The sequence below is a fragment of the Strix aluco genome, chromosome 22 (genome assembly GCF_031877795.1).
Source record: "Strix aluco isolate bStrAlu1 chromosome 22, bStrAlu1.hap1, whole genome shotgun sequence".
Taxonomy (NCBI): domain Eukaryota; kingdom Metazoa; phylum Chordata; class Aves; order Strigiformes; family Strigidae; genus Strix; species Strix aluco.
This window is the reverse complement of record NC_133952.1, coordinates 8,228,217-8,252,484: the sequence shown is the minus strand read 5'-3', so window position 1 is coordinate 8,252,484 and position 24,268 is coordinate 8,228,217. Positions and strand designations below refer to the sequence as shown.

The window sequence follows — 24,268 nt, the reverse complement described above, 5'->3', positions numbered from 1 at the left end:
CACAGACCCCGCCCACATGCCGCCGCAGGGCGGGGGAAGCACCCCCTCCCGCCCGCTGATTGGTCGAACGTCCCTGATTGACGGCCGGCCCGCCCCTGATCCGGCGGGGCGGGTGCTTTGCGACGGCGGCGCTTGACGGCGGCGGCGGCACTTGGCGGCGGCGGGGGCCGGTGGCGGCGGCGGCGGGTCGGCCATGCTGCTCACCGTGTTCTGCCTGCGCCGCGACCGCAGCGAGCTCACCTTCTCCCTTCAGGTGGACGCCGACTTCGAGCTACAAAACTTCCGGGCTCTCTGCGAGCTGGAGTCCGGTATCCCGGCGGCCGAGAGCCAGGTCAGGCCCTGCCCGCCGACGGGCTCCCCCTGAGGACCGGGAGAGGGCCCCGTCGTTACCCCCCTCCCCTCCCACCCCCGGGGTTGGGGTCCCCTGGGCTGGGAACGACTATGTGTGTCCAGCCCCGCGAGGTCTGTGTCCGCTCCACAGCCCCCGGGGCCTCCGCCCCGCTGGATCCCGGAGTTCGGGGGTTATTTGAGGGGGGGAGGTCCCTCCCCGCGCCGACTTTTTGGGTTTGGGGAAGAAACGCGTCTTTTTCCCCTCAAAATCCTCCTCTTCCCTTCGGGAGAGAGGACTCCGGGGCCATAATGACTCGATGTCTTCCCGGGGTCCCTCCGGGAAAGGCTCGGTCTCCTCCCGCGGCGGAGCTGAAAGGGAGGAAGAAAATGTCTTTTTTAACTGAGTTTTCAGGGGAATTTGGGGTTTTAATGAGGAAGGATTTGGAGCAAGAGGACTGGAAATTGGGAGAGCGGGGAAGGTGGCAGCCCCTGGCCACCTTAAACCCCAGGGAACGAGGCTGAAACGTTCGGGAAAGGGTTTATTTATCGTATCAAATTCCTGCCCGCGTCTGGGGTGGAAAGAGCAGATTGAGGCTTTTTCCCCCTTTTTTTCATACAGGTGCGGGGACCTGATTTCCCCCAATAAAAATCCCCCTCCAGCCCGAATTCGGGGCTCGCTTGTCGCAGGCGTGCCAAAACACACGGAAGGCTGCGGCGTGGGGGTGGTTCTCATCCGTCTGTCCGTCCGTCTGGGGTTTACTCACTGTTTTGGGTTCAGTCCCGCTTTTAATTTTTTTTTTTTTTTTGCAATTTCTACTCATTTATCAGTGGGACGACGCGTTGCTGGACAGGGCGATGTCGGCTCCTTTTCTCAGGGCGCTGGCTGCGCTTGGCAAAGTTTGTGGAGTTTTGTGGTGATCGCTTTTGCTTCCTGAGCCTTTTCCGAGTCTAAATTAATAAAATATTTTTCCAGTTAAGCAAACGTTAGTCAGCGATGGGAAAACTGCTGAAGCGGCAGCCCTCGAGGTGGACGCGTTCCCTCACCGAGCAGGTTCTCAACACTTTACTGACGGCGTTTTGCTTTACCTCTGCCTTCAGCGAGCCTTTTATTTTGCGATGAGAAGTTGTTTTGAGAGGGAAGCGGCCTCCAAAGCAGGGGTAGAAAACGAAGGTGAGGTGGATTTTCCTCTAGGGGAAAAACTCTTGATATTTGGGAGGTAGAAAGTGAGAAATCACCTCATATAAAGGTTCCCATCTGCTACGCTCTAGCAAACCCCCCGTGTCTGTGTCACAGCCGCCAGCGAGGCGCCCAAATTTGCGGCCGGTAACGGGGACAGCCTCTACGCGTGGGACTCTGCGAGCGTGCGGTGGCTTCAGTATCTCCAGGCATGTGGAGCATAAACACCTCATCGTCAGCTTCGTCCCCCTTGCGTCACGGTAACCCGCCAGCTCTGGGTCTATTTTAGGATAATGAGGGGTCATGGACTTTTCTGCTTGTGTTTTGCTGGGAGTTCCCTTCCTTTGCAATTAAACTGCTGCGGAGTGCTGCGATTCTATCAGCCGCAGGTAATAGGGATCAGCGCTGTGCTTTTTGTAGCCACCTCTGCTTCCCTTCTGCTCACCCATCTGCCATTTATGCATCATCTTGCTTCATTTCTTTTCACGTTTTCTAGCCATGTATTTATTTCTTTCTCTACTGTTTCTGCCCAGCATTTGTGAGGTGTTTCAGGGACCTTCAGTGAGGAGAAAGTTATAAAAATACAAGTAATCAGTGAAGCAGCTTGTTTTGTAGAAGGATTTTGCGTGCTTAAACCATCCTCCACAAACAAGCAGTGTTACATTTACCAAACTTGGTGGTTTGCTGCTGTTTCTCCATAACCAAGGCGTACATTGCGTTGAAGATGTCACGTTGGCACAAAAGAGAGGATGAATTTAATAGGGTTGTGCAGGGAGGAATAAACCACAGCTGTGTGCGGCGGAGGGTTAATCCCAGACTAATTTTCTGCTGTTTTGTGAAATTAATCCCAAGGGCTGCCGTTTGGGGTGGAGGCGAGGAGGGGGCTGTGAGGTTTCTGAGGGAAGCCTGCGGTCACAAGGCGTGAGATAAGGGGGACGGGTGCTGGCGGGCTGCGGTGATAAGAGGAGCTGGGCGAGAAGAGGAGAAATAATTTGGCTCACCGCGGTTTCCTCCACACGTCGAGGTGGTGGCTTCTCTGGAGAGGGGACGGGGAGGCGCTCGGCAGAACCACGTTCTTCTGGCAGCACCGTTATTTCCTTCGTTTCTCTTTCTTTATGTGCCACGTATCTCCTGTCCTTGGCTGTGCGTGGCCGTGCACAGGAAGATTTAACGGGTTTGGGTTGATTTATGGTTGCTGGTGGTGTCTAGCACTCTTGATGGGGGTTCCTGGCTGCATAAGGAGGTTCTACCCTGTGGCATCATGCAAAATCCAACCGTCGTGTGGTATCGGCACCTGCGTCCCTGCCCAGGTCACCTCCAGAAGAGCCCGTGCCCAGTACCTGGCCAGCCTACAAGCTCATCTTCTAAAATATGCTACAAACCAGATAATCAAAACACAGTAAAATTAAATCAGTTTGTTTTAACAGCAGAGCGGGATGGGTCAAAAGCACATTAAGCCATGCTGCTAATGGATGTAGAGTGAGTGCTGGGTGCTTAATTCATTGTCTGAGGTGTTAAGGCCGAACGCTCATAAATCCAATCCCAGCAAGATGACAGAGGTAAAACCTCACTTAAACTGATTAACTTGTCTCTCCCAGAGTGTCTGCGCAGGGAAACTGCCATTTAAGATTTGCGCGTGCAGCTCGGATTTATCACAAGCTCGCTTTCTCTGCGGGCAGCAGCGCTGCCGAGCGAGGCCGGGTGGGACGCGTCCGGTAACGCGAGAGGATGCGCTGGGGCTCTTCCCATCACCACCGAACCTTGATTGTGCCAGTAACGTCTTGCAAACCTTCAGAGCAGAGACTGCGCGCCTTAATACAGCTTGCAAATAGACCCGTGTTTGCTTTGGAAGGACCCAGTCTGGTGCAATACCACTGAGGGTGCGAATTGTGTTGTTAATGAGAAGGTAGGAAGCTCGTGCTTGTTTCTAATCGCGTGCGTTTCTCTAATTCTGACGGCTCTGATTGCTGTCCTACGTGGTTCATCTTATTTTTGCTTTTTCTGCCTTGTCTTACTTTGGCACCACAGCTGACGATGGACCTCCGCTCTTAGAATGTGTTAGTGAGATTCTGTCATATTTCTGAGCGGCTGGAGTAAAGCAGTGAAAGTCTGTAGCATCTTCCAGATAAGACAGGGCGCAACTGGGTTTTTTTGGATCTTCTTTGTGGATCTGCTACTTGCAGTAGCATCGGGTAGAGCAGTAGCCCATCCCCTCAAGGACTGCGAAAGCTTCTCCCACGCGGCTCTGCCAGTCCTGACCTGCGGCAAACCTGTTGTTGTTGAACCGGCCTTTTCCAGACCCAGAGAGACGCGGTCTTGCTAAACCGAGGTGGTAAACGTGAAATCTGATCGTACACCCGAGGGGTTCTTCTCCAGCGCTTCTTGCTTTGGACTCCTGCCAGGGGTGGGAGGCTGTTGGACTGATCTGCCGAGTCTCGTGTGCTCCGATGAAGGCGCAGAAACCTTAACATTTAGCAGATACCATTTCTGGGAACTTTTGTTTCCGTAAACCACGTTTTTATCTTATTTTTCTTCCCTGTAATTTAGGGCATCTGTAGGTATTACAGATCTAATGTTAATAGAAATGTTCCCATGGTGATTATTCATTTTTTATCTCAATATGTTTTTATGTTTAATCTGCGGACCCCTTGTTAAGTCGGATTATCATAACAGAAAATGATGTGACTTTGTGTTTTATAGTCAAAAGAAGTTAATTCCCCACCATGGACTGACTGCAGTTTCGGGAGTGGTGTCTTTGGGTGCTGAGCCTTCGAGTCTGGATAGAGTTACATCACTGAAGTAAACTGGAAATCAATGAGCTAATTATTGAGGTCCCTGTAAAACTAGTTATTCTTGGGAGCGGTGTTGTGCGAGAAAGCAGAGATCATAAATATTGGACTGGATCATCCATGGATCTACCCTGAGCGACACTGGCTGCGTGTGTGCAGCCGGTCCGTGGTCAGTCGGTGCTGACTCGGGGGGAGATGACGCTGTAGAAGACAGCTGTGACTTGCGTAATCGTAGAGACTGGATTTTGGAAATGTGTGGCAAACAGCCCTGGTGCGAGGCTTGCTTTCCTTTAATAATCTTGGCCTCTAATTAAGAGAGACCAGCCCTTCTCTGAGCTGCTGGGTTTCGAGAAACCATTGCTGGGTTTCGGTAAGACCAACTCTATGTCATTATCCAACCACTCGTTGAGGTCTTTCTGTGCCTGAGGTAGAGGAGCTTGGCAGGGCCTGCCTGTTCCTGTGGGGAGAATTGCACACCTTCCCTCTGAAGCTTGAGGTGGCTCCAAGCGGATTTACTGGAACACTTTCCTAGAAAAATAAAAAAAAAAGCAAGATGTTGTCAGCTTTGTCACGCGTGGTGTTTTTCATTGCACTCTCTCCATGAACAGATAGTCTATGCGGAGCGGCCTCTAACTGACAACAACAGATCTTTGGCCTCCTATGGCTTGAAAGACGGGGACGTGGTGATTTTGCGACAGAAAGAGACCGTAGAGCCCCGGCCCTCCATCCGTTTCCCAGGTGAGAAAAGATTTGTGCTAACTTCTGCTCTGAGCGTGCAATGATCTCAGGATTTATCAAAAACCAACTCCATGTGGTGTCAGCCTCCTTCAGTACCTCGCTAGACAAAACACTTAGGAAGGGAGGGTGGCTACGGATGGGGCAGGGGGCTTTTAAAATTAGCGAAAGGGCTTGTTATTTAATGTTTTTTTTTTTAATTCCAAGGAAGCAAATACCATTTTACTGTTCTTTTGGGGAAATACAAGGAAAGCGAGGAAGAGGACGGGTTCAGAACAGCAGTTTTTGTAAAGGCATGTGCATTTTCATGCGATCGCTGGTTCGCTTCCCGCTCGGTGTAATGTGGCCTGTGCGGCTCAGGCACGTTAGAAGGCCGCTATCGATGCGTGCTCTGAATCTGTGCCGTGACAAATACCTGGAGAAGCCACGTCTTAACAAACCCAGTTACACAACCGTGCGTATGTGTGAGACTCCTCCGATAACGTCTGATGGAGCCCTGCTCCTCTGTCCTGCCTTCTGCAGCGATTCCTAGCAAATCCCCATCATAAAATATCACTGGAAAAGAAGGTACCGCTGGCTCAGAAGGGCGTGGGAGCGTTGCTTGAGGTCTTCATCCTCCTGCCTCAGCTGGAGGATGGGTACCTGCAATGCAGGTCTGCAGAAATGTTAGTTGGGTTGGTTTTTTTTCCCCTGCTTTTTTTTTTTTTTTTTTTTAATCCAATTGATTCAGAGGTGCCTTAGAGACTCCGGGTTTAGCCTTGTGATCCCTCTGTGTGGTATTCACATTTGCGAAGCTGGAAATAACTAGTCTGCAATTCAGTGAGTGCATTTCAGGGGATAAAAAAATGGGCCAGATAGAAGGCTAGACCAGTTACATAAATAGGAGCTAGCATTCCTAACCCAGTAACCTGCGTGCGTGGCTGTTCACAGAATCCGGTCTGATACCGTAGCATTAAGAGCAGCTCATCCTTCCCGTGGTTTTTTTCTCCGGCGTTTTTCAAGCAGAATTGTAAACGCAAAGTGCCGACACCTCTTTTTTTTCCCCTCAAGGTCTGCCGAGGATAGACTTCAGCAGCATCGCGGTTCCTGGGACATCCTCTCAGCAGCATCAGCCGCCAGCCCAGCGTCCTCGCCCGTCGCCTCCCGATGCACCTTCGTTCCCTCAGGGTTTGGACAATCCGGCGCTGCTACGGGAGATGTTGCTTGCGAATCCCCACGAGCTGTCCCTGCTGAAGGAGCGCAATCCGCCCTTGGCGGAAGCGTTGCTCAGTGGAGACCTTGGTAAGTTGGGTTTTTAATTTCCGGGAGGTGGTTTTAAATCTGTTTGAGCTCAGTTCTACTAAAAGGCAGCCACAGGTTTTTAACTAGCTGGGATGTTCGCTGCCAACTCATTGATGGGGCTGATAAAAGGTGCCAGTCGGGAGTACGCAAGGCAGAGTTCTCTCCTAACAAGACCATTTCTGGCGAGTTGGGCATATTTTCCCTGCTTGGCTTCTTTAATATCCTCTATCCCCTACTTTGACATATCAGATGCGCAGATAAGTTGAGCTTCTGTGAAGACAAGTGGCTCAGCTCCTGATTTTTACGCTAAGACGCTCCGAATGCACGTTTTCTAATAATGGTGTTGTGTTTGCTGCGTCCCAGAGCCCACCGAGACCTCAGTAGAGAGCTGTAAACCCAGCTCTGTCCGTAATGGCTAGCTGCTGGGAAGGGAGAGGAAGAGGAACAAGTGAATAGGGAGCTTTTTCAGTAGGAATGGTTATAAATGTTTAAGTTTTTGTTAATCTTGAAAGCGTTCACGTATTTTGGGCACAGCTGAAGCCTAGGACCATATCTTTCACTTCCTCTGCAGGTGAGTGGCTGATGTTGGTCCCTCATGCTTCATGTGATGAAAGCTTTGAACTCTAGTGTCCTTTCAGTATGAAACAGGGTGGTGTTCGGGGCATCAGCAGATGTGCTTCTGAACCTCTGCAAGATGTTTAGTTAGGAAGTAAATCCGGTTGAGTTTGGGGAAAGGAATGAAGAGGAGGAGCTTCTATCAGGAGACTTTTTTTCCACTTTGAAGGTTCCATCCTAGGGATGTGTCTCTGTCAAAGGAAGCTAGAAAGGAACTTGTATGGATATTGTCAGCCTATTTCATTTTCTAATTCTGATTTTAGTTCATATCCAGAGTTAAAACCGTGTCCTTTGCGCTCTCGAGCTTCTTCACGCTTCTTGCAAGCGCTGTGTCCGTAGCGCGGGAGTTTTTCCCATCACCTTGAGAGGATGTGCTGCTGTTGGCAGAAGAAACAAGAGGTTAAGCCCAAGACACCCAGAACCGGCTCCTCTGCTGATCTGTCTTGTGCACTTTAAACTTTGACTCCGATGTGCATTTTTAGTCCCAAATCACCGCAGTGGGCTGCCAGAGGAAGTGGTTTGATCCGGTTATGCTCTCATCGTTCTGTACTGCTACTATCAGTATTTGGGCACAGATCCAGTTCAGCTCTGGCTCTGATGCCCAAATATACCCATGGATACGTGCCGTGTGACTGTGCTGGATGCACTGCAAGCACTTTAGAAGGCACCTGCTGTGTAGAAGCCTAACTTAAAACAAACAAGAAGACATACCCAGTGCTGTCCTGAACATGTAACAGCCTTTAAGCCAGAGAGCTTCTTCATGGGAACTGCATTTCTGGAAGAAAACCCACGACCTTCTGTGTTTACAGAATTTAATTTATTGCCAAGTCCTTTTGGGAATGTATGTGATCACATCCAAGTAGTAAAAAATAGCCAGGGGCCATCCAAAAAGTGGGGATCTAAAAACTGTGTTCTTAAAATGCGTGAGGCAGGTGTCCTGCCTAGGACCTCTTGATTTCAGTGGTAGGCACTCAGCTTCAGGGATTATGATGTCTCTGCCTGTGTTCCTTGGGTTTAAAGTAAGTTTTGTTGTTAGCCTTTTTATGTCTTACAATTTTGTGTTTGCTCTTTGCTGGATCTACAGGCTGTTATTTTACTGGGGATTGCTGAGTGTAAAACGTGATAGATTTTGCAAGCTGTTCTTGTAGCTGGGCCATCTTACTGAGAGCTATGAGATCTCACTTCTATCTCTGAAGCTTTTTCAAAATACACATGCACTCAAGCTTCTCGTTTGAATGGTGTAAAGTTCTGTAGTCTGGATTTCTGCTTCGGGTCTCATCTGCTGCTTTTGCAGATGGTTTTTTTGGCGTATTGTGTAGGCAATTCTTGCTGCAATAGAAGAATTAATTCCTGTTTTAAAGGCAGCTCTTTGTTTTAAATACTGTTGTCTTCATGTTTTTTCCATTTTTCTTCCGTATAAAAATGTATGTGCAAGGAAATTGAGTTTGATTGTGCTGAGTTTGGGTAGCAGACAGAAGGAGAAGGAGCTCTGTACAGTTGCTTTTCATCTCAGTGGGTTCCCAAGTTTACCACCGATCCTTTGAGGTCCATCCGTGCTGCCTTCAGACGAAGCCTTTTGTGCTTGTGCTGCTGAGTCTACCCCTGAGTGCATGCTGGCATAAAAAGAAGCATTTGCTGTGCCAGAACTTGATTTGTAAGAGTAATTTCCAGTAAAAAGCATTTCTGTATCTCCTTGTTACTGCAGAAAAATTCACCAGGGTGTTGCTGGAGCAACAGCAGGACCGAGCCCGGCGGGAGCAGGAGAGGATCCGACTCTATTCAGCTGACCCTTTTGATCTGGAGGCACAGGCCAAGATAGAAGAGGACATAAGGTAGCAAACCAAAGCTGCTTGCAGGCTTTGGAGGTCTTCAGGGTGCTTTTCTGCAGAGGGTGCTTCCGTCCATGGTGCTTTTTCCTTGGAGGATGCAGGATGTTTAGATCCTGCCTTAAGACGCACATTTGCTTGCAGGGTGATGCTCCGAGCGACCTCTGCCGTGGGAAGGTTGGGATTCAGGGACGTGTAGGCACAACCCATCCTTCAGATGTATCTGGCTGAGCACAGGTGATGAGGTGGCAGCACTGCTGTCCATGCTTGTGATGTCCCAGTGCTAAGCTGGACCCCTCTGAAACAGGAGCACTTGTGGAAAGCACTTAGTGAGATCCTCTTGAGAGGTGGCGCTTGGGTGCCTCGGGCGTGTTTTGAACCAGAGGACTGGGCCTGTGTTAGTCTCTGAGCTGAGCTCTCTGGACAGCAACGTGACGTCCTTTCCCCCAGCTGCCTTCAAGATTCAGTTTCGCGTACTGCTAATTATTCTGTCTCTCTGGCTAATTCCAGACTCTGAACATCACTGCTGTCAGAAATGATGTTCTGTAGAAATATGTTCTGCCCATCAGCGCTCGCTCCCTCTTGCTGTCTTCCAAATGTAATTGCCTTGGGCTGAGGCTTGATTTCTTAAATTGAGTGATAAAACCTTGAGTCAGAACATGACTGGTGGTTTTTTTTTTCCCTGATAAAGAAATGTCTTTCTGATACAGGCTCGTAGTTGGTCATAACCGAAATTCATTTGTGATAAGAGTCATTTTTGCATTATGACTGACAAAGTGTTGGTGCCAGATAAATGCTTAGCGTAGCAATGCAGAAAAATATACATATGTAGAGAGCAAAGCGTGGCTTGGAGGCACAGGAATGCTTTCCTTCCTCCATAGGTGAGCTGGCAGACAAAACTGATGTGCCCAAAGCTGGGCAGCTGCTGGGGAGCAGTTTGGGCATCTCGCAGTCCCCAGATTTCACCCCCCACTTAGTTTCTCTGAACTCCTTGCTTACATAGATGCGCTCTGCCCGGAGCATCGTATTTTTTGAGACGCGTCTCTCTGTCCTTCAAGTATATTTTAGGTGGAGAGAGTGTCAAGCACAGAGGAAACAGAATAATGGATTTGACAAGAGAACAAACTGAAGGTTAACCACTGTATGTCCAATTTAAGCTTAAATGATAGAAGACAGGAGAATGTGTGGCTCTTTTTTCCATGAGTATATGTATTGGGATGAGCAGCAGTAGGGTGCTTTGGCTCCCAAGTGAGGTCCCAGATGCCATTAGCTGTTTCCTTCCCCCACCAAGAAACCACGTCCACCCATCTTGTTGTGGGAAGGCTACCACAGGACAGAAGATGGGTAAGAGAGGAGCTTGGGGTTCTCCGCTTCCCCTACTGAGGAGGAAAAATGAAATGGCATCAAAATTGGAAGGCCTTTTCCCTTTTTTGGTAGGTAAAGCTATTTCAGATGCAGTCGCTACGGATACCCATCACTTCCAAGATGACTGTAGGGGCTGTGATGGGCTTCTTGAAGAGCGTTTCTTCTGTAGGCTTGAATTTGCACCAAAGGCTGTGCTCATGGTGGTGTTCTCGCTGCCGTTTTGCTCACCTCCCTCCCTTCCTATGCCTGGAAAAGGAAAGATACCAGGGAAACGTTGGAGGATTTTAATGTTCAGCTGCTGTGTGGGATTCCAGCATTGTAGCTACTGGCAACATCTTCATCGTGTGCCCTCAGCACTTTATTTTAGGGTGACTAATAAATACACAGGTTTTTTCGCTCACAAGTTCTCCAGGTTAACTCTGTGGTGACGGGTTTCTGTTGCCCGTGTGTGGTGTGAGTTAGGCAAGGTGTTGGAAGGAGCAGTCTTCCTGCTGCTGGGGAGTGACTTGGTGTCTCTGGATTAAGCCAAGATCATTACGTCCAATCCCTCTGCTAAGCAGCCTGTGTTTAGCTAACGAAGCAGTCTTTGTTGTGGTTTAAACATGCTGTTTGTAAGGTGAGCTGCAGTGGGTGAGATTACCAGGTCTGTAAGTCGGAGGGATGCTCATAAGGTTTGGCTGATGGAAGGTCTGATTTTTCTCTCTCTTCTCCATTAAATTCAGGCAACAAAACATTGAAGAAAATATGACGATAGCAATGGAAGAGGCCCCCGAGAGTTTTGGGCAGGTGGTGATGCTGTATATTAACTGCAAAGTCAATGGACATCCAGTGAAAGCCTTTGTTGACTCAGGTGAATTGCCCCCATTTTCATCTCTTTCTCTGCACTCTCCTTTCCCTCGCTGAGGGAGACTGTAAACGCTCAGAACTTTTGCCCAAAAACTCCATAATAAAGCACTGCGTTACAAGATTTTGAAGCACCTACTTAAAACCTGAAAACATCCTGAGCATTAAGGCAAACAGAGCAAACTGCTGTGAGAAGCAGCATGCGTGAGTGCTTGGACACCCCAGATCAAGGCTCCTGTGAGAATTTCTGGGGCTGCGCTGGTGCCACGTGTGTGTCTTATCTCCGTTTACAGATGGGGGGATTTCACATGTCTTTAATGCTGTGCTTCCCATCCACAGCCTTAAAGGGAAAGTACTTGGGGTTATTCCAGCTCTACAGTAATAGGTATTTTACTGTCAGTGCTGAGCTGAGTGTACGCAGTGAATTCAGCGCCCTGGGATTCACAGGAAGCCTTTATGCCCTAACGCAGTAGCCTGATGCAGGCTGGTTGGTTTCCCAGCTGCTGAGTACAAGATCTTAAGCCCTTCCAGGAGAGAGTTTTAATTTGTGATGAACCGTCAGGATTTAACATGAATTCTGTTGCTGGTAGGTGCCCAGATGACCATCATGAGCCAAGCTTGTGCTGAAAGGTGCAACATAATGAGGCTGGTAGATCGGCGGTGGGCCGGCATTGCTAAAGGTGTAGGGACGCAGAAAATAATTGGCAGAGTGCACTTAGGTAAGTGCTGGCATTCTTCTTGGGGCAGCTTTAGCAGCAGTTTGACAGCATTTTCCCCAGTCTTGGCACCGAGGAGTATCTGGTTTAATGCTCTAATTGTTAGAAACTCCCATAGAGTAAAATAAAAGTGCATCTGCTATATGTCTCAGACACAGCAGCCTGGCTTCTGTCTCATTTAATGCTTTTTTAAATGGAATTACCTTAACACTTCTAGGTGAGGGAGTGCTCAGCTCCTGCAGATGGAAGTGTTCACTCTGGGTGCAAGAAACGGGGTTAATGGGAAATAGCAGGATCTTTCCTGTTTGGGGTGGGACTGTTGGGCAGTACGAGTTGCTCAGGAAGGGTTCCAGTACAGTGGAGTGTTTGGGAAGAGAAGACTGTGTGTGCGCTTGTGCGGGCTTTCTGGATGAGAGAAGATTGTGCTTATTTTCTGTAAAATCAATTTTCTTCACTGCTGTTGCTTCTTGGACTTGTGCTCTGGTGAGCTGTACACAGCTCCTCTAGCTTGGAGGGTCAGATAAGCAGTACTTAAGACTCTAGAGCAGGTCAGCTCTTAAAATAATTAACTTCTTGAGACCGAGGCAGGCCTGGTAGTCCCCGGGGCTGGCATAGGGCTCGATTTTCTGTGACCAAATCAGTACATCAGAGCTCTGGTTTCAGATTTCCCCAGCAGGTTTGGGCAGACCTTTCCCAGGAGATGGAAGAGCAGAAAGTAGATTTGTTGCGCTGCGGTGTCGCAAGGTGGTGACTTCTCTCCTCTGCGTTTCAGCTCAGGTCCAGATTGAAGGGGATTTCCTGGCATGCTCCTTCTCAATCCTTGAAGAGCAGCCCATGGACATGCTTCTAGGACTGGATATGCTGAAGAGGCATCAGGTATCAACACCTCTTTTGAAACAGTTACTGGCTCTTCCAAGTTAAGTGCTAAGTGCAACATAGGTGCCTTGCCGGTGAATTTATTAGGATTTTTCTGAGGGGAGTTGGTAGTGGATCTTCCAGCCAGTTAGGAAAGTGCATACACCATGGATAGCTATAGGGTGTCTGGCTGCTCCCTGAAGTTTTTTGCTCTCGTCAGCGATGCGCAGAGCTTTCCACTGCATGAGTTATTACAAATCAAGTCATACAGAGCCCTTTGCTTACGGCTGGTGCTCTTGGCCCACTTTGCTTAGCTGCTGTGAGCTGTTCCCGTTGGAAGTGCGTTGTTTAACTTTGTTTTTCCTCCTTCTCTGGGAATTGACTGGCTCGTACGCAGGCCCCTGATGTCTCGATGCTCTTTCGCAGTGTTCAATTGATCTCAAGAAGAATGTACTAGTGATTGGCACGACTGGCTCGCAGACCACTTTCCTCCCAGAAGGAGAACTCCCAGAGTGTGCCCGGCTGGCGTACGGGGCCGGGCGGGAAGACGTGCGGCCAGAGGAGATTGCAGACCAGGAACTAGCAGAAGCAATACAGAAGTCCGTAGAGGAAGCAGGTACCAGGAGGAGCCCCATTGAAATACTAATCTGCATAGTTTTCTTGCTGTGTATCGGGATGTCTGTCAGCAGTCTCCCTTCTCAGCTCCTAGGAGATACAGTCTAATGCAGCATCAGCGAGTAAATGGTGGAGAGAAAGGGGCTTTATTCTTGCTCGTGGCCTCTAACTGCACTTCTCTCTTCCTTCCTGTACAGCAAAATCTGTCTGCATGAAGGCATTCGGGGGTGCTTGCTGTTTAATTTGTGCTCTCCTTGCAACTTCCTGCCTGCTCTGGTTTCTCGGCCTTCGAAGGTGTGGAGATAAATGGTTGTTTGGCACCCGTTCACCTGGGTCGAGTTGTAGTGCCTAGGCAGGGACGTGGTTCAGTTGTGTGATATTTTAGCAGCCTTGTGTAGGACAGCTTTGTGGAGGCTCCCACAAATCCTGTTCTTAATAGCTGCAGCGTATAAAAATAGAGAAGCTGTAGCAGTAAGTACAAATCTCTGGACAAAAGTTCATGGCAATTTTTAGAAATAGTACTATTTCAGCATTTTTCCCTTAGAATGGTGCTTGTGCCTTTGGAAGGTGAATTGCTTCTCTTACTGAAGATTACTGTTGCTCCAGATTTCAAAAGAAGCAGCTGAATTCACATCCTAATGTATATCATCAGCCTCAAATGTGATCTGCAAAGAGAATTTTCACCCTCCCCGCAGTTTTGCTCCCTGTGCCTCTGGAATCCATAAGCTGCACAAATGCAGACTGACTGGGCTATGGAAGATTTTGGTAGCTGCAAAATTTAGTTAAGTGGTGATGCCAAAATAGCTGAAAGCTGAGCTACGAGCCAAACTGTCTGAAACTCAGATTTTCTCTTTAACTCCTCCCTTAACTTCAGCATATGCTTTTGATTAAAGGAAAGCTCATTCCTTCTTTCCCCGCTATTACAGTGAAGCTGTGAATACCTCACAAAGTCTATTCCTTAAGCCTTTTCCAAAACTTCTAAAGATAACATTTTATATGCAAGTGTTTTACAGAGACATTTGAGTTTTACTGCTGCTTTTTCCTCTGAAAGCATGCAATAAGATTCTGCTTCCCACACACATGCAAAACTCTTTGCCAGGTCACGTTTAAGCTGATAAAGTTGATTTCTTCAACGTTTTTGTCGCTAATTTTTTAAGACTCTAGCACGCCCATATTTAAGATTGATGTGCAATAACCAGATTTAACTATATATGTGTGTGTGTGTATAATCAGTTGTAATGCACTGAAATTTTTCTTTAACACTTCCCAATTCCTGCTTGATAGTCCAAAGGGTAAGCAGTGACCTTCTTGCAAGTAATGAAGCTGTTTACATTAAGGGGAGCATGGGACTGCACTCATTGGTCCCTTTAACCAATTTTCTTCCATTTTAAGAATATAAGTTTTCCAGAGATGTAAACACCTTGAGAGGAAGGCCTGGCTTTAGTGAATCAGGAAGAAATGGTTTATACGTTTGACTTTTAAAGCCAAATTTGAATGCTTATTAACTTAAGTCGCAGCAGGTAGAGAGAAACGCAGACATAGATTTGACCTTGCCCCTCTCAGGTTTTGACATCACTAAAGGTCAGATTTGGTAGTTTGAGCTCATGTCTCTTCACATAACCTGTCAGAGACAATGTACAACTGTAAATGTTAGTTCTTTTCCTGTAAAAACTTTGAGTCTGATGCAGCCTGGGTTGGTTTCTACAGTATCTCTCCATTTCGGATGAGATGTTGTAGACACCACCGTTGGTTGGACTTAGTTCTTTGCTGAAAGGGTCAAATAAAAGCAAACCTCTCAGCCCAAAATATATGAATCTTTACAATAAAAGCATTTTAGTCAAGTGCTTTAAAATAAAAAGTGTCTAAAATGACTTAAAGCTGCTTATGTACCAATACAGTTCTAAAGACCACGTGGCTTTGTTCAGACTAATCAGCACTCTACCATTTTCCATTGATGCTGAGCCCTAGAGGAATGTAAAAGATTTATGAGAATAGAGAATCCATTTTGTATGTTCACTTAGTGCTTGTAGAACACCCGTGCACAAAACTAAGGTAGGTCTTAGATTGACTGTAAGTCTTAGACATATTACAGGCCTTTGGCCCACAGGCGTTTGTTGGCTGTCTCCTGTCAGAATATTAACGTATACCCTCTTCCTCTCTTCCAAAACTATTAGCTGCTGCTGGATGGTACCAGGAAAACCAAGTGAAAAAACAGGAAGCTGGAGAGGGAGAGAATGTAATGTAGGACAAGGAAGCTCAGCTCCCTGGAAGACCCGTGTTCTTTCATAACAGCTTGAATTTTTGCTGCCTTCTGGTAGATGGTACAGCAGAAATCGCTGCGTACATCTGTAGGCTGTTACAGTTCTCGTTTTGAATGCACCTGGATTATTCTTGAGCTTTATTTAATCCCCTGAAGCCCACTTTAGCAAGCCTCATGATTTCTGTTAGCTGACTTGCTGGTGTTTCAACACCTACGGCAAGGCAGCTGAGGTGGTAGTGGAGTCCTGGTATGTTTTACTGTCATCTAGATCCTTCACATCTGCTTCATTTAGTTCTGAGAGCTTGCTCTTTTCTGCCAGTCTGCAGTGTTCCTCACCACCACTGGGAACCTCAGTGATTACAGAGGATTTACAAAACTGGCAGCAAAACTGCAGCTGCTTTAGGAGGAAGCGTATTCAGGTAGCTTATTCCATATACAGCTTTGATATAGAGAGGAATTTTTCCACTTTGTGGAGAGGAGTTTGTTCCCAGTGTTAGCTGGGTCGATGTCCTTGATGGGGCTGGGATGCAGCTGCTGCAGATACCCCCGGAGGAGGGTGACGGTGGGTCTCGGAGGGATGACGCTGAGGAGTGCTTGGCAGAATAGCAGCTACCTCTGCTGTCTAAATGACTGCAAATCCCGGATGTGTTTGACAGATCAGACCCTTATTAGCGATCCACTGAGTCAAAAGACAGTTCTGCTTCCTCTCTAAAGGACTGGCTCGGGAGCAGAGAGCATGAGTAATCCTACCACATAGAAACAGAAAAGGATCCCTCCAGTTTGCATCCGTATCCTGAAGCCTCTTATGAAAGATGAGCAGTCTGAAAATCTGCAGGACAATTCCGGCTTTTTAATACTCCCAACAGCTCCAAGTTGTTGTAGCTGCATTAAGACCAGATGTGCAGCCAACAGAAGGCTTTGCTCTGTGCAACAGCTGCTGTATTTTATACCAAAGTGTATTGATCAGAGGTGCGGTATCGCAGCACATGGTGCACCGGTTTTATTTAATGGAGAATAAAAGGAACAAGTAGCTGAAGTGGAAAAGGCAGATTTTGTCAGTGTTGTGGAAGTTAAAGGAGATCCTGGCTGAACATGTGAGCATGGTTAGCTGTCCCCCAGTACCCCTGGGCATCTGTAAAAAGAGAAGGACTTAAGGTAAAACAGTGGTATATGTTTAATACCGCTGAGTTTGGAGGCCTTTGGGAGAGGAAAGAGAACTAATGCAACAAATCAGGCAGCACAATATCTGTATATCTGACGCTGGGCAGGGTAGGGCTTTAATGGGAGAACAGGCACTCTGACAGCAAAGGTCGTGTTCGTGATTTAACGAGAGCGTGAGAGCTGATACATTAGCAAGATAAGTTCACTTATTCAATCTCTCCTGATGACTAGAGCCAGTGTTTGGTGCTGCTGATAGAGATCTGCAATTTGTCCGTTTTCCATGTGGAGAAGGAAGCAATGAGACTTCTGGCTGTCTCTTCCTTGGCTTTGCTCTTCCCAGCCTTTTGGGGCCTGCTGCCTTTCACCCTAGGATCTTTACACTTCCCTTTTGCAGTAAGCTGGTGTTTGCTCACCTTCTCTTGCCTGTGATGGCACTGCTGGGAGAACAGTCCAAGAATTGTGTTGCCTTCTCAGTTCTCATTTCCCTGAAAGGTGCCTCCTGGATATCTTCAGCCTTACGGAGAACAAACTAGTACGGTGCCAGATACATGTTTTGTGCTGCCTGTATTTTATCAAGTGTGTAGTATCACCCACAGACCGCTGTGCAGCGTAGATAGTGCAGAACAGCCTTTAAATTGTTCTCCAGCAGTCACTTTTGACTTGATGTAACGAATTTCCCAGGCAGAACTCCTTCTGGAAGGCAGTGAACGTGAGGAGCTCCTGCTGCCTGCACGCTGTCTTGATGGACAGTCAGGAGGGGAGCTGCAAGGTTGCAGGACTATAACCATGCATGTGGTGTGCTCTGAATGCTAACACAAGTTTGGTGTGTTTGTTTCCTAATCCAAACAGAACGTCAGAAGCCTTGATGCATGTAGTGTGTGTTTACTGCAGCTGGAGTGGGCCACAGACCAGGTATTTATAGGCATTGGTTTATAAATTTTTGCTACGACAGTGAAAACAGTCATTCTCCGGGGTCCTAACTACTTCTTTCTTTCTGTCTTCTGTTAGAGAATAGTGACAAAGAAACTACCTCACTGGAAATGCCCTCATTACCAGCTTCTGATGGGTTTCAAAATCCAGTCCAGTCTTCAGGACTCAATTCCCAGATCTGTAATCCCACAAATCAATTACTTGATCGTTCTGTCTCTGCCCCTGCTTCAATTTGCTCATCCAAATCTAGCCTTGCAGAGCCCATTGATCCTAGAGCCGTCAAGTCTTTCGAGTCTTCAACTGAATGCCAGATAACCCCAGAAAAAGAACATCCTCTCTTATTACAGCATCTTTCCAATAACGCTTCCTTGGCAAATAACGACCCTTCTCCCCAGACAGGCAAGGTAACCTGTCGCAATCCAGCTTGCCTTTCACAGAAGACACTCAAAGAAACATTTATTGCTGACAGTTTAAAGGAATGTAATGCTAAAGAACAAGACCATGGTCAGGAGCATCCTTTGGAAGTGACAAAAGAAGGTAGCTTGGCTGACGCTGCTGCTAAGCACAGGCAAAATAAAGATGTATGTCTGTCTTCAGAACAGGAGCAAAAGCATGAGCTTCCCACAGACCATCAGACACGTAAAGAACCAGAAAAAGAACATCTGGAGAAGCAAACTGAGACAACTGACCCAGAACCTCCTTGCTGTGTTGGTGGGGTTGAGAAATCTATTGTGGAAGAAGCCAGTCAGCCAGAAAATCCTCCTACAGAAATGAGAGGAGATGGGCAGGAGAAGGTGGGTCTTGCCTGCGTGAAAGGGTGTTTCCAGATGTCAGCCTCCTGCAGCTGTGTGCATACGGAAGCCTTCATGGAAATAGATGTAGTTGAGCAGTCTGCAGCTGAAGTGCACAGCTCAGCAAGCGAGCAGAAGCGGCAGGCTGAGATCAGAAGTGTATCTGACCTGAACTCGGGTACCTTTTCCATGGAGGTGGAGTCGCTGAAGTCCGCGTCCTCCTTGAGTGAGCCGCTTTCCACCGGTGGTGTCCCGCAGTCTGAAGGCACTAGTGAAACTCCTGCAAAGTGTAACGAGTTGTCTAATTTAGCAGCTGAAGGCAGCTCTTCCCCCTCCAGCATCCATCAGCTGGACGTGGATCCAGGAAGACCTTCAGAAGAGCCATGTTTCTCTCTAGCATCAGCCTTGAAAGAGCTTCACAAACTCTTGATAATCAGTCGGAAAGGAGAATGTAAAGTCCTTGCCTCTGAAGAAGTCTCTCAGCTGGAAGTGGTTCACAGAGAGCCAGCAGCACAGCAGAAGGGGCTTTCTGAAGACGAGCAGAAAGGCTCAGATCCAGCCAGCCAGGAACAGAGTTGTTCCTTCTATGATGTGAAGTCTGAAGGTGGAAGAGCAGAGGGGAAACAGCCTTGTGATTCTGTCACAGAAAACGTCAGCACTGGGTCTATCAGTCATGTGCAGTCTGCTCTTGGAGAAGGTGCTTTAGAGATTCACAAGTTTTCAGGTAAGAGTGATTTGGTTGTGGTGAATCCTCCAGCGTCATCTGACCAGCAACAGGGCTCTGAGCAGGTGGAGGTTTTGGCAGAAGGTTCTCAGAGTCCAACTGGTCCGACTTCGGAGCAAAACGCATCCGTTTCCTCCGTACCTGCTTTGGATGAAGGTGCACCTCACGGTACGCGGAGCCTGTTCACAGGAGCACCTGGGAGAAGCAGCGGTTCTGCTCCTGAAGCTCCGTGGCCTTTGGGTGGGTCTGAGGAGCCACGGCTGAGCCCACCAGCTGGCTACACGGGACTTACCTCAGGTGCTTCTCCTCCACCACCTGCTTTCCCTGCGGCTGACGTGGATCGCATCCTCGGCGCCGGTTTTACCACACGGGAAGCTCTTGAGGCTTTGGAACAAGCGGATGGAAACGCAGATCTTGCTCTTCTCATTTTGCTAGCCAAGAGTATCGTCGTTCCTACGTAACTGTGGAAGAGGTAGCTGACTGGGGTGTCTTTTCTTTTAAAGGACGTATCTAAATTATACACCGTAATGTACAAGCAGAAGGTTGAGCCAGATTTCTTAGTTATTTGCAGCCAAAGTTACTTGTCTCTTCTGTTTCACCCGTTAGATTTGGCCTTTTAAGAGAAAGAAAACGTCCTAGCGTTGTGTGGACAGGATAGCTTTTAATTACGCCTACTGGATGAAAATTAATGTTTTTATTTAACTGTACAATTTTAGAATAAGCTCCAATGTTACGAATAAAAAGCAGAAGCCATTAAGATCACCGCCCTGTCCAGCGCAAAGCAGATTGTGAAGTGAATTACCCGTGTGCACGGGACAGGAGGTGCACGCTGAGTTCAGTGTGGCGCAGACGCGAGACAGCGCTTGTCCAAACGGACTTTGGGGATTTATTTCAGCTCTTCTGCGCTTTGTAACCCAATGTCCATCTGTGACGCTGATGAAACTGTTACGGCAGCTACTAAAGGTATGTAGATGCCTACAGACGTGTAACACTTTGCAAGAGGAGTGAGGGGCGGAGGGGGGCGGGGGGTGGTTTTTGGAAGCGTGTGATGCCTGTTTTTGCCAAACCCTTTTATGCTCTTGGGCCAGTGTGTTCCAGTTTACAACGTCGGGGATAGAAGAAGGGAAGAGATAGAATTTGGTGCTACCAAAACTTAACAGACGTTTTAACTTATTTGCAGATGTGCTGGTATTAATTGTAGGTGGGGGGAGCGGGGAGGGGAAAGGAGTATTTTACATTTTTTTTTCTAGCCTTGCCCACATCACGTTCCCCCATACAAAAGAACAAGCTCAACCGCTTTAAGGCAAAACCTTAAGGATGAAATTATTTAACAAACCAACCGTATGTTACGGCTCTTAATCCCCCTCTGCCTGGGGAGGAGTGAACTGTTTCAGTGGATGCATTCTCTATGCACCGAGCGGGGGCGTGATCAGAAGAATGAAGAAATCTGCTTTGCACTCGTTTATCTGGATGTTTGGGGATGATCAGCCTCTCAGCTGTGGAAATGCAAACTGCAGAAAGCCTGTAGCGGCTGGTGGGGTACTAATTGAATACCTCTTAAAGAGCGAGGGCTCCCCAATAGGGTTTATGAAACAAATGCACTGACGTGGCTTCTGCATTATAACCATCGTGGCCTTCTGGGAAGTCCCTGGTGAGTCACCTGCACGATGAGGGCTCACCCAGGCTGTGCTCTAGGAAGCCCTTTCCAGATGCTTTTTTTGGGGATGAACTACTTTGCGATGCTGTGCAAAGTCCCAAAACACTGTTGGGGCTGGGGAAGGGAAAGTGTGGCTGAAACATGATACCAAATTTTAAGTAGGAACTTTTACTTAGTCCCACTTGCAAATCTCAGAAGTGGCTTTGCGTCAGGTGTTCATCTTGAACTTTCTGCTTTGAGCTAAACCTGAAGTGATGGGTCAGCAGCGGCTGGAAACATGTTTTTGTTCGTGGCTTTTATTTGTTGTTATCATTGTCTCAGGCCTGTGTTCCTGGTGTTTTGTTTTCCCTGTTGATTAGCAGTTTTGCCTACGTGTATGCTAGGCGTTTTTCACGCAGGGTGGCATTTAAAAACAACACAAATTTGGTTTCATCTGTGAACTTGCAGGAGTTTCGGATGTCAGTGAGCAGTGGTTGTCAGATTTTTCTTAGACAGTTGGGCAGCCAGGAGATCCTTTAGAATAACAAAGAGCTTTAAGACATTCCTCTGTCTGTCGAATGGAGCTTTTTGCACGTACCAGCTAGGCCTGGGGCTCCCAGACACGTTTAGCTCGTGTCCCACTAGTTGTGATGCCGGCAGCAGGCGTTGCTCCGTGCGTATGTAGGAAGCAGTGCTTGGCTGTTTGGGAACCCCTTGCCAGAGCAGCATTGAGTAATTCACCCGAGGCTCTGTTCAAAATGAGTTACTGAGGCAAGACTACAGCTTTATGATCTTTACTCGGCAGGTGGTAAGAGCCACCCCCGCTGAAGTGGGTTTTTTTTTAATATTCTCCTTGCAATGAGCACCTCAAATCAGCGAAAGCCCCCTCTGTAAAGGGTAACGCTTGGGCTGGTACAGGAGTACAGTGTCATCAGATCTCTCTCTAGAAGCCTTAGGAAATAGGATATATTAGACCCATTCCCATCTGCATCTGGTTCACTATCAAAAGCAGCAACAAGAGCGAGGCCCCCCCAGCTCTCAGCTCCAGAGCATCCACAGCCTAAACGGCCGAATCTGCTCCCGATTCCCACCACGGGTCTCAGCGAGGTTGGCCGGGAGCAAGTACCCGTCTGGTGCGCAGGTACCGGCTGCGGATTGGCCCTCTTGGATGCACGAGAGCTGGATTTGCACCCTTAGCCTGCGGGTTCATCTACTGCCAGCTTGTTGAAGCATCAGGTGTTAGCCATTCAATGTTATACCCTTCTCGTATTTACATTTTATGTTTTTAGAAGCAATTGCTAATAGCTAGACAAAGTGCTGCTGCTTTGCACCAAACTGGTTAAAGGCTCTAGTTTTATGGCCACATTTACTTAGACTGCATATACAGAATTTATGCTATAAAAGCTTTAGAGCATCAGCCAATTTGCTTCAATGCTCAGTTTTATTCTTTGTCAAATATAATTTTTGAAATCTGCCCTTCTGCCAAAGCTGTACTAAAGCATTTATCAATAGTGCTAGAATTTCCTGGGTAACTTTCTCTGAACTGCTAGAAACAAAGCCTGACCCCCAACTGACAAATACTTGTAAAACGATTTTATCAAGTTGGTCCAAGCCTGGTGATTTAAATCTCTTTAATTTCAGAGCCTTGCTTTGAGTGAATGGCTATGTGCTGCTAAATTAGAGAATAATTTTTTTAGGGGCAGGATTTATGCTGGAGAAAATTGGGGCAGTGGTGAGTATTTAAGGTTAAAATAAAGTGTAGTAGAACACGTATTTAGCGAACGCCGTCTAAAAGTTGTCCGCTGTTTTAACGTGCACGTGTGTCCTCTCTGCTGTCTGCACACATCCTTTGCTCAGCCTTTAGCGATCCTTTAACTGATCTCTCTGCTTACCTGGCCCCCAAAGTGGGAATACTTCTCTTTCAGCAGGGATGGCAGACTGCTACAGCTTGTTGGCTAGAGTAGGGGATAAAGTTAATGCCAGAAGCTGTTTGGGTTTCCAAGAAGCCATGTACCCTGGCCTGAAATAAGGCTCTTCGCTCTCTTCTCTTCCCCCTCCTCATTCATCACAGCTCCAATGTACTAATGTCACATCAGCTTAGCAAAATGATTTCAGTATGAAAAGCCCATCTATCGAGAATAAAGCAACACTAGGAAGCTGCTTTATAAAGATGCCAGCACTGTGGGGACCCTTGTGGGTCTGTAGAGCTTGTTTCTGGGTGTTTCCTGAAGCCACTGTGGTCACGTACCTTGCTGTTGGTTTCTGAGATGTGTTCTTAAAGATACTGACAGAATTTACTCGGCCTCTCGCTGAACACGTGTTTCTGTACACGAGGCTTTAGGTGAGTTTAGAGGTGATGTTTAGTGAAATACTGACATCTGAAAGTTTCTGGGCACAGATAATTGTGACAAGAGGAGGAAATATTTCCTGGTGACGGTCCCTGGCATGTTTACCTGCTGCTGAACAGAGCTGAGCTACGCTGTGTTAATCGTGACAATCTCTGCCTTGTTGCTACGTATGTTCAACTTTCTACGTAGACACTTGGTCTCCAGGACTGTTAACCTTGTACCTCCTAGATATGTTCCCTTCTTTCTGTGTTTGTCTCTCCTTCTTGCTGTTTCCTTTCCTCAAAAGTAGCAATATTTAAGTGTACTTGCTGAATGCTTAACTTCCAGATAAGTTTTCTTTAAAACACTATGCCATTTACAAATGAAAGGAGGAGCAGATCCTAGAGGTTTCTTCACCAGACTTGGACTTCTTGCCAAATGGCTCCCCAGAACTCTAACATGAATTCAAAGAGGAGAAATGAAGAGGTATTTTTGCCTGCCTCTCTCGGAAGTCAGCTTGGGAAACGGGGTCGGTTTCGTGTACATCATTCCCTTCTGAAGCGTTCAAGAGATTTCTTCCTGCACTGTGTAGACGAGGCTTAGTCCGTGATCCAAATGCGTAGCGATTTGGGTTACTCTTTGACTGATGCTTTTTAGCTTAAGAGTTTTACAAACTCACTTAAGGAACTTGAGGGAATCAATACTCAGGAATCCTAAAAGCTGGTTGCATTTCTGTCATTTACTCTTCTGGGCTGAACATACTGCGGTTGTCCTCGCAGGTGGCTGAAGGGAGGAGTGGTTGTGTCATCAGAGAATGGGATGTGGTTCTGCCCAAAGTAATACACACTTGATTCTTTTTTTTGATTTTTTTTTTTTTTTTAATATCGGGGGACTGTTTATCAACAAAATTGATGTGTAAAAAAAAAAAATTTGATATTTAAAAAAAATGAATAAACACTTTATCATAATGTTGCTTGATTGGTCTGTCTGTATTTCTGAGGTCAGCATTTCTGCACTCCAATCCTTCTCTGGCTTTTCCAAAGCCAATAGAATTTCCATAACATAAACGTTGCCATTTTGAACATAACGAGTAGAAATCTGTTGCTAAAATGCTTCCAGTTGGCAGGGCCTGAGAACAGGCCTGAGAAATTAATGTATTGGGGATGGGCTATTGAATCTGTTTTGAACTACTGAAAGTGGAAGAGCATCAGAGTACGACACAAAACGTAACACTTGGCTGCAGCACTGTCTGCTGGAAAAATGCGTGAGGCACTCCTCATGTCTCCTACATA

The 24,268-nt window shown here is 47.3% G+C and overlaps 2 protein-coding genes across 8 annotated transcripts in view; both read left to right on the top strand.

Annotated features, from left to right (window-relative positions):
- Positions 1 to 140: 140 nt before the first annotated feature.
- Positions 141 to 23,944, top strand: LOC141933504 (protein DDI1 homolog 2). Of its 7 annotated transcripts, XM_074848220.1 has the most exons (11): positions 360 to 1,501; positions 1,600 to 3,413; positions 4,208 to 4,666; positions 4,905 to 5,034; positions 6,082 to 6,312; positions 8,633 to 8,759; positions 10,841 to 10,968; positions 11,552 to 11,680; positions 12,450 to 12,553; positions 12,959 to 13,148; positions 17,577 to 23,944. In XM_074848220.1, the coding sequence occupies exons 5-11, from the start codon at positions 6,228 to 6,230 to the stop codon at positions 19,472 to 19,474; spliced, it is 2,661 nt and encodes an 886-aa protein (XP_074704321.1). In that variant the 5' UTR covers positions 360 to 1,501; positions 1,600 to 3,413; positions 4,208 to 4,666; positions 4,905 to 5,034; positions 6,082 to 6,227; the 3' UTR covers positions 19,475 to 23,944. The 7 variants fall into 7 exon arrangements, with proteins under 7 accessions (XP_074704319.1, XP_074704324.1, XP_074704318.1 ...); XM_074848218.1 differs by lacking the exons at positions 360 to 1,501; positions 1,600 to 3,413; positions 4,208 to 4,666 and adding an exon at positions 141 to 331 and having other exon boundaries at positions 17,577 to 19,485; positions 19,730 to 23,944; XM_074848223.1 differs by lacking the exons at positions 360 to 1,501; positions 1,600 to 3,413; positions 4,208 to 4,666 and adding exons at positions 141 to 331; positions 17,418 to 17,480 and having other exon boundaries at positions 17,577 to 17,773.
- PLEKHM2 (pleckstrin homology and RUN domain containing M2) overlaps positions 19,919 to 24,268 on the top strand; it is a 38,943-nt gene continuing 34,593 nt past the window's right edge. Inside the window, exon 1 of the mRNA XM_074848225.1 lies at positions 19,919 to 19,976. Coding sequence (XP_074704326.1) covers positions 19,950 to 19,976 — 27 coding nt within the window. The 5' untranslated portion in view covers positions 19,919 to 19,949. The remainder of the gene's footprint in view (positions 19,977 to 24,268) is intronic.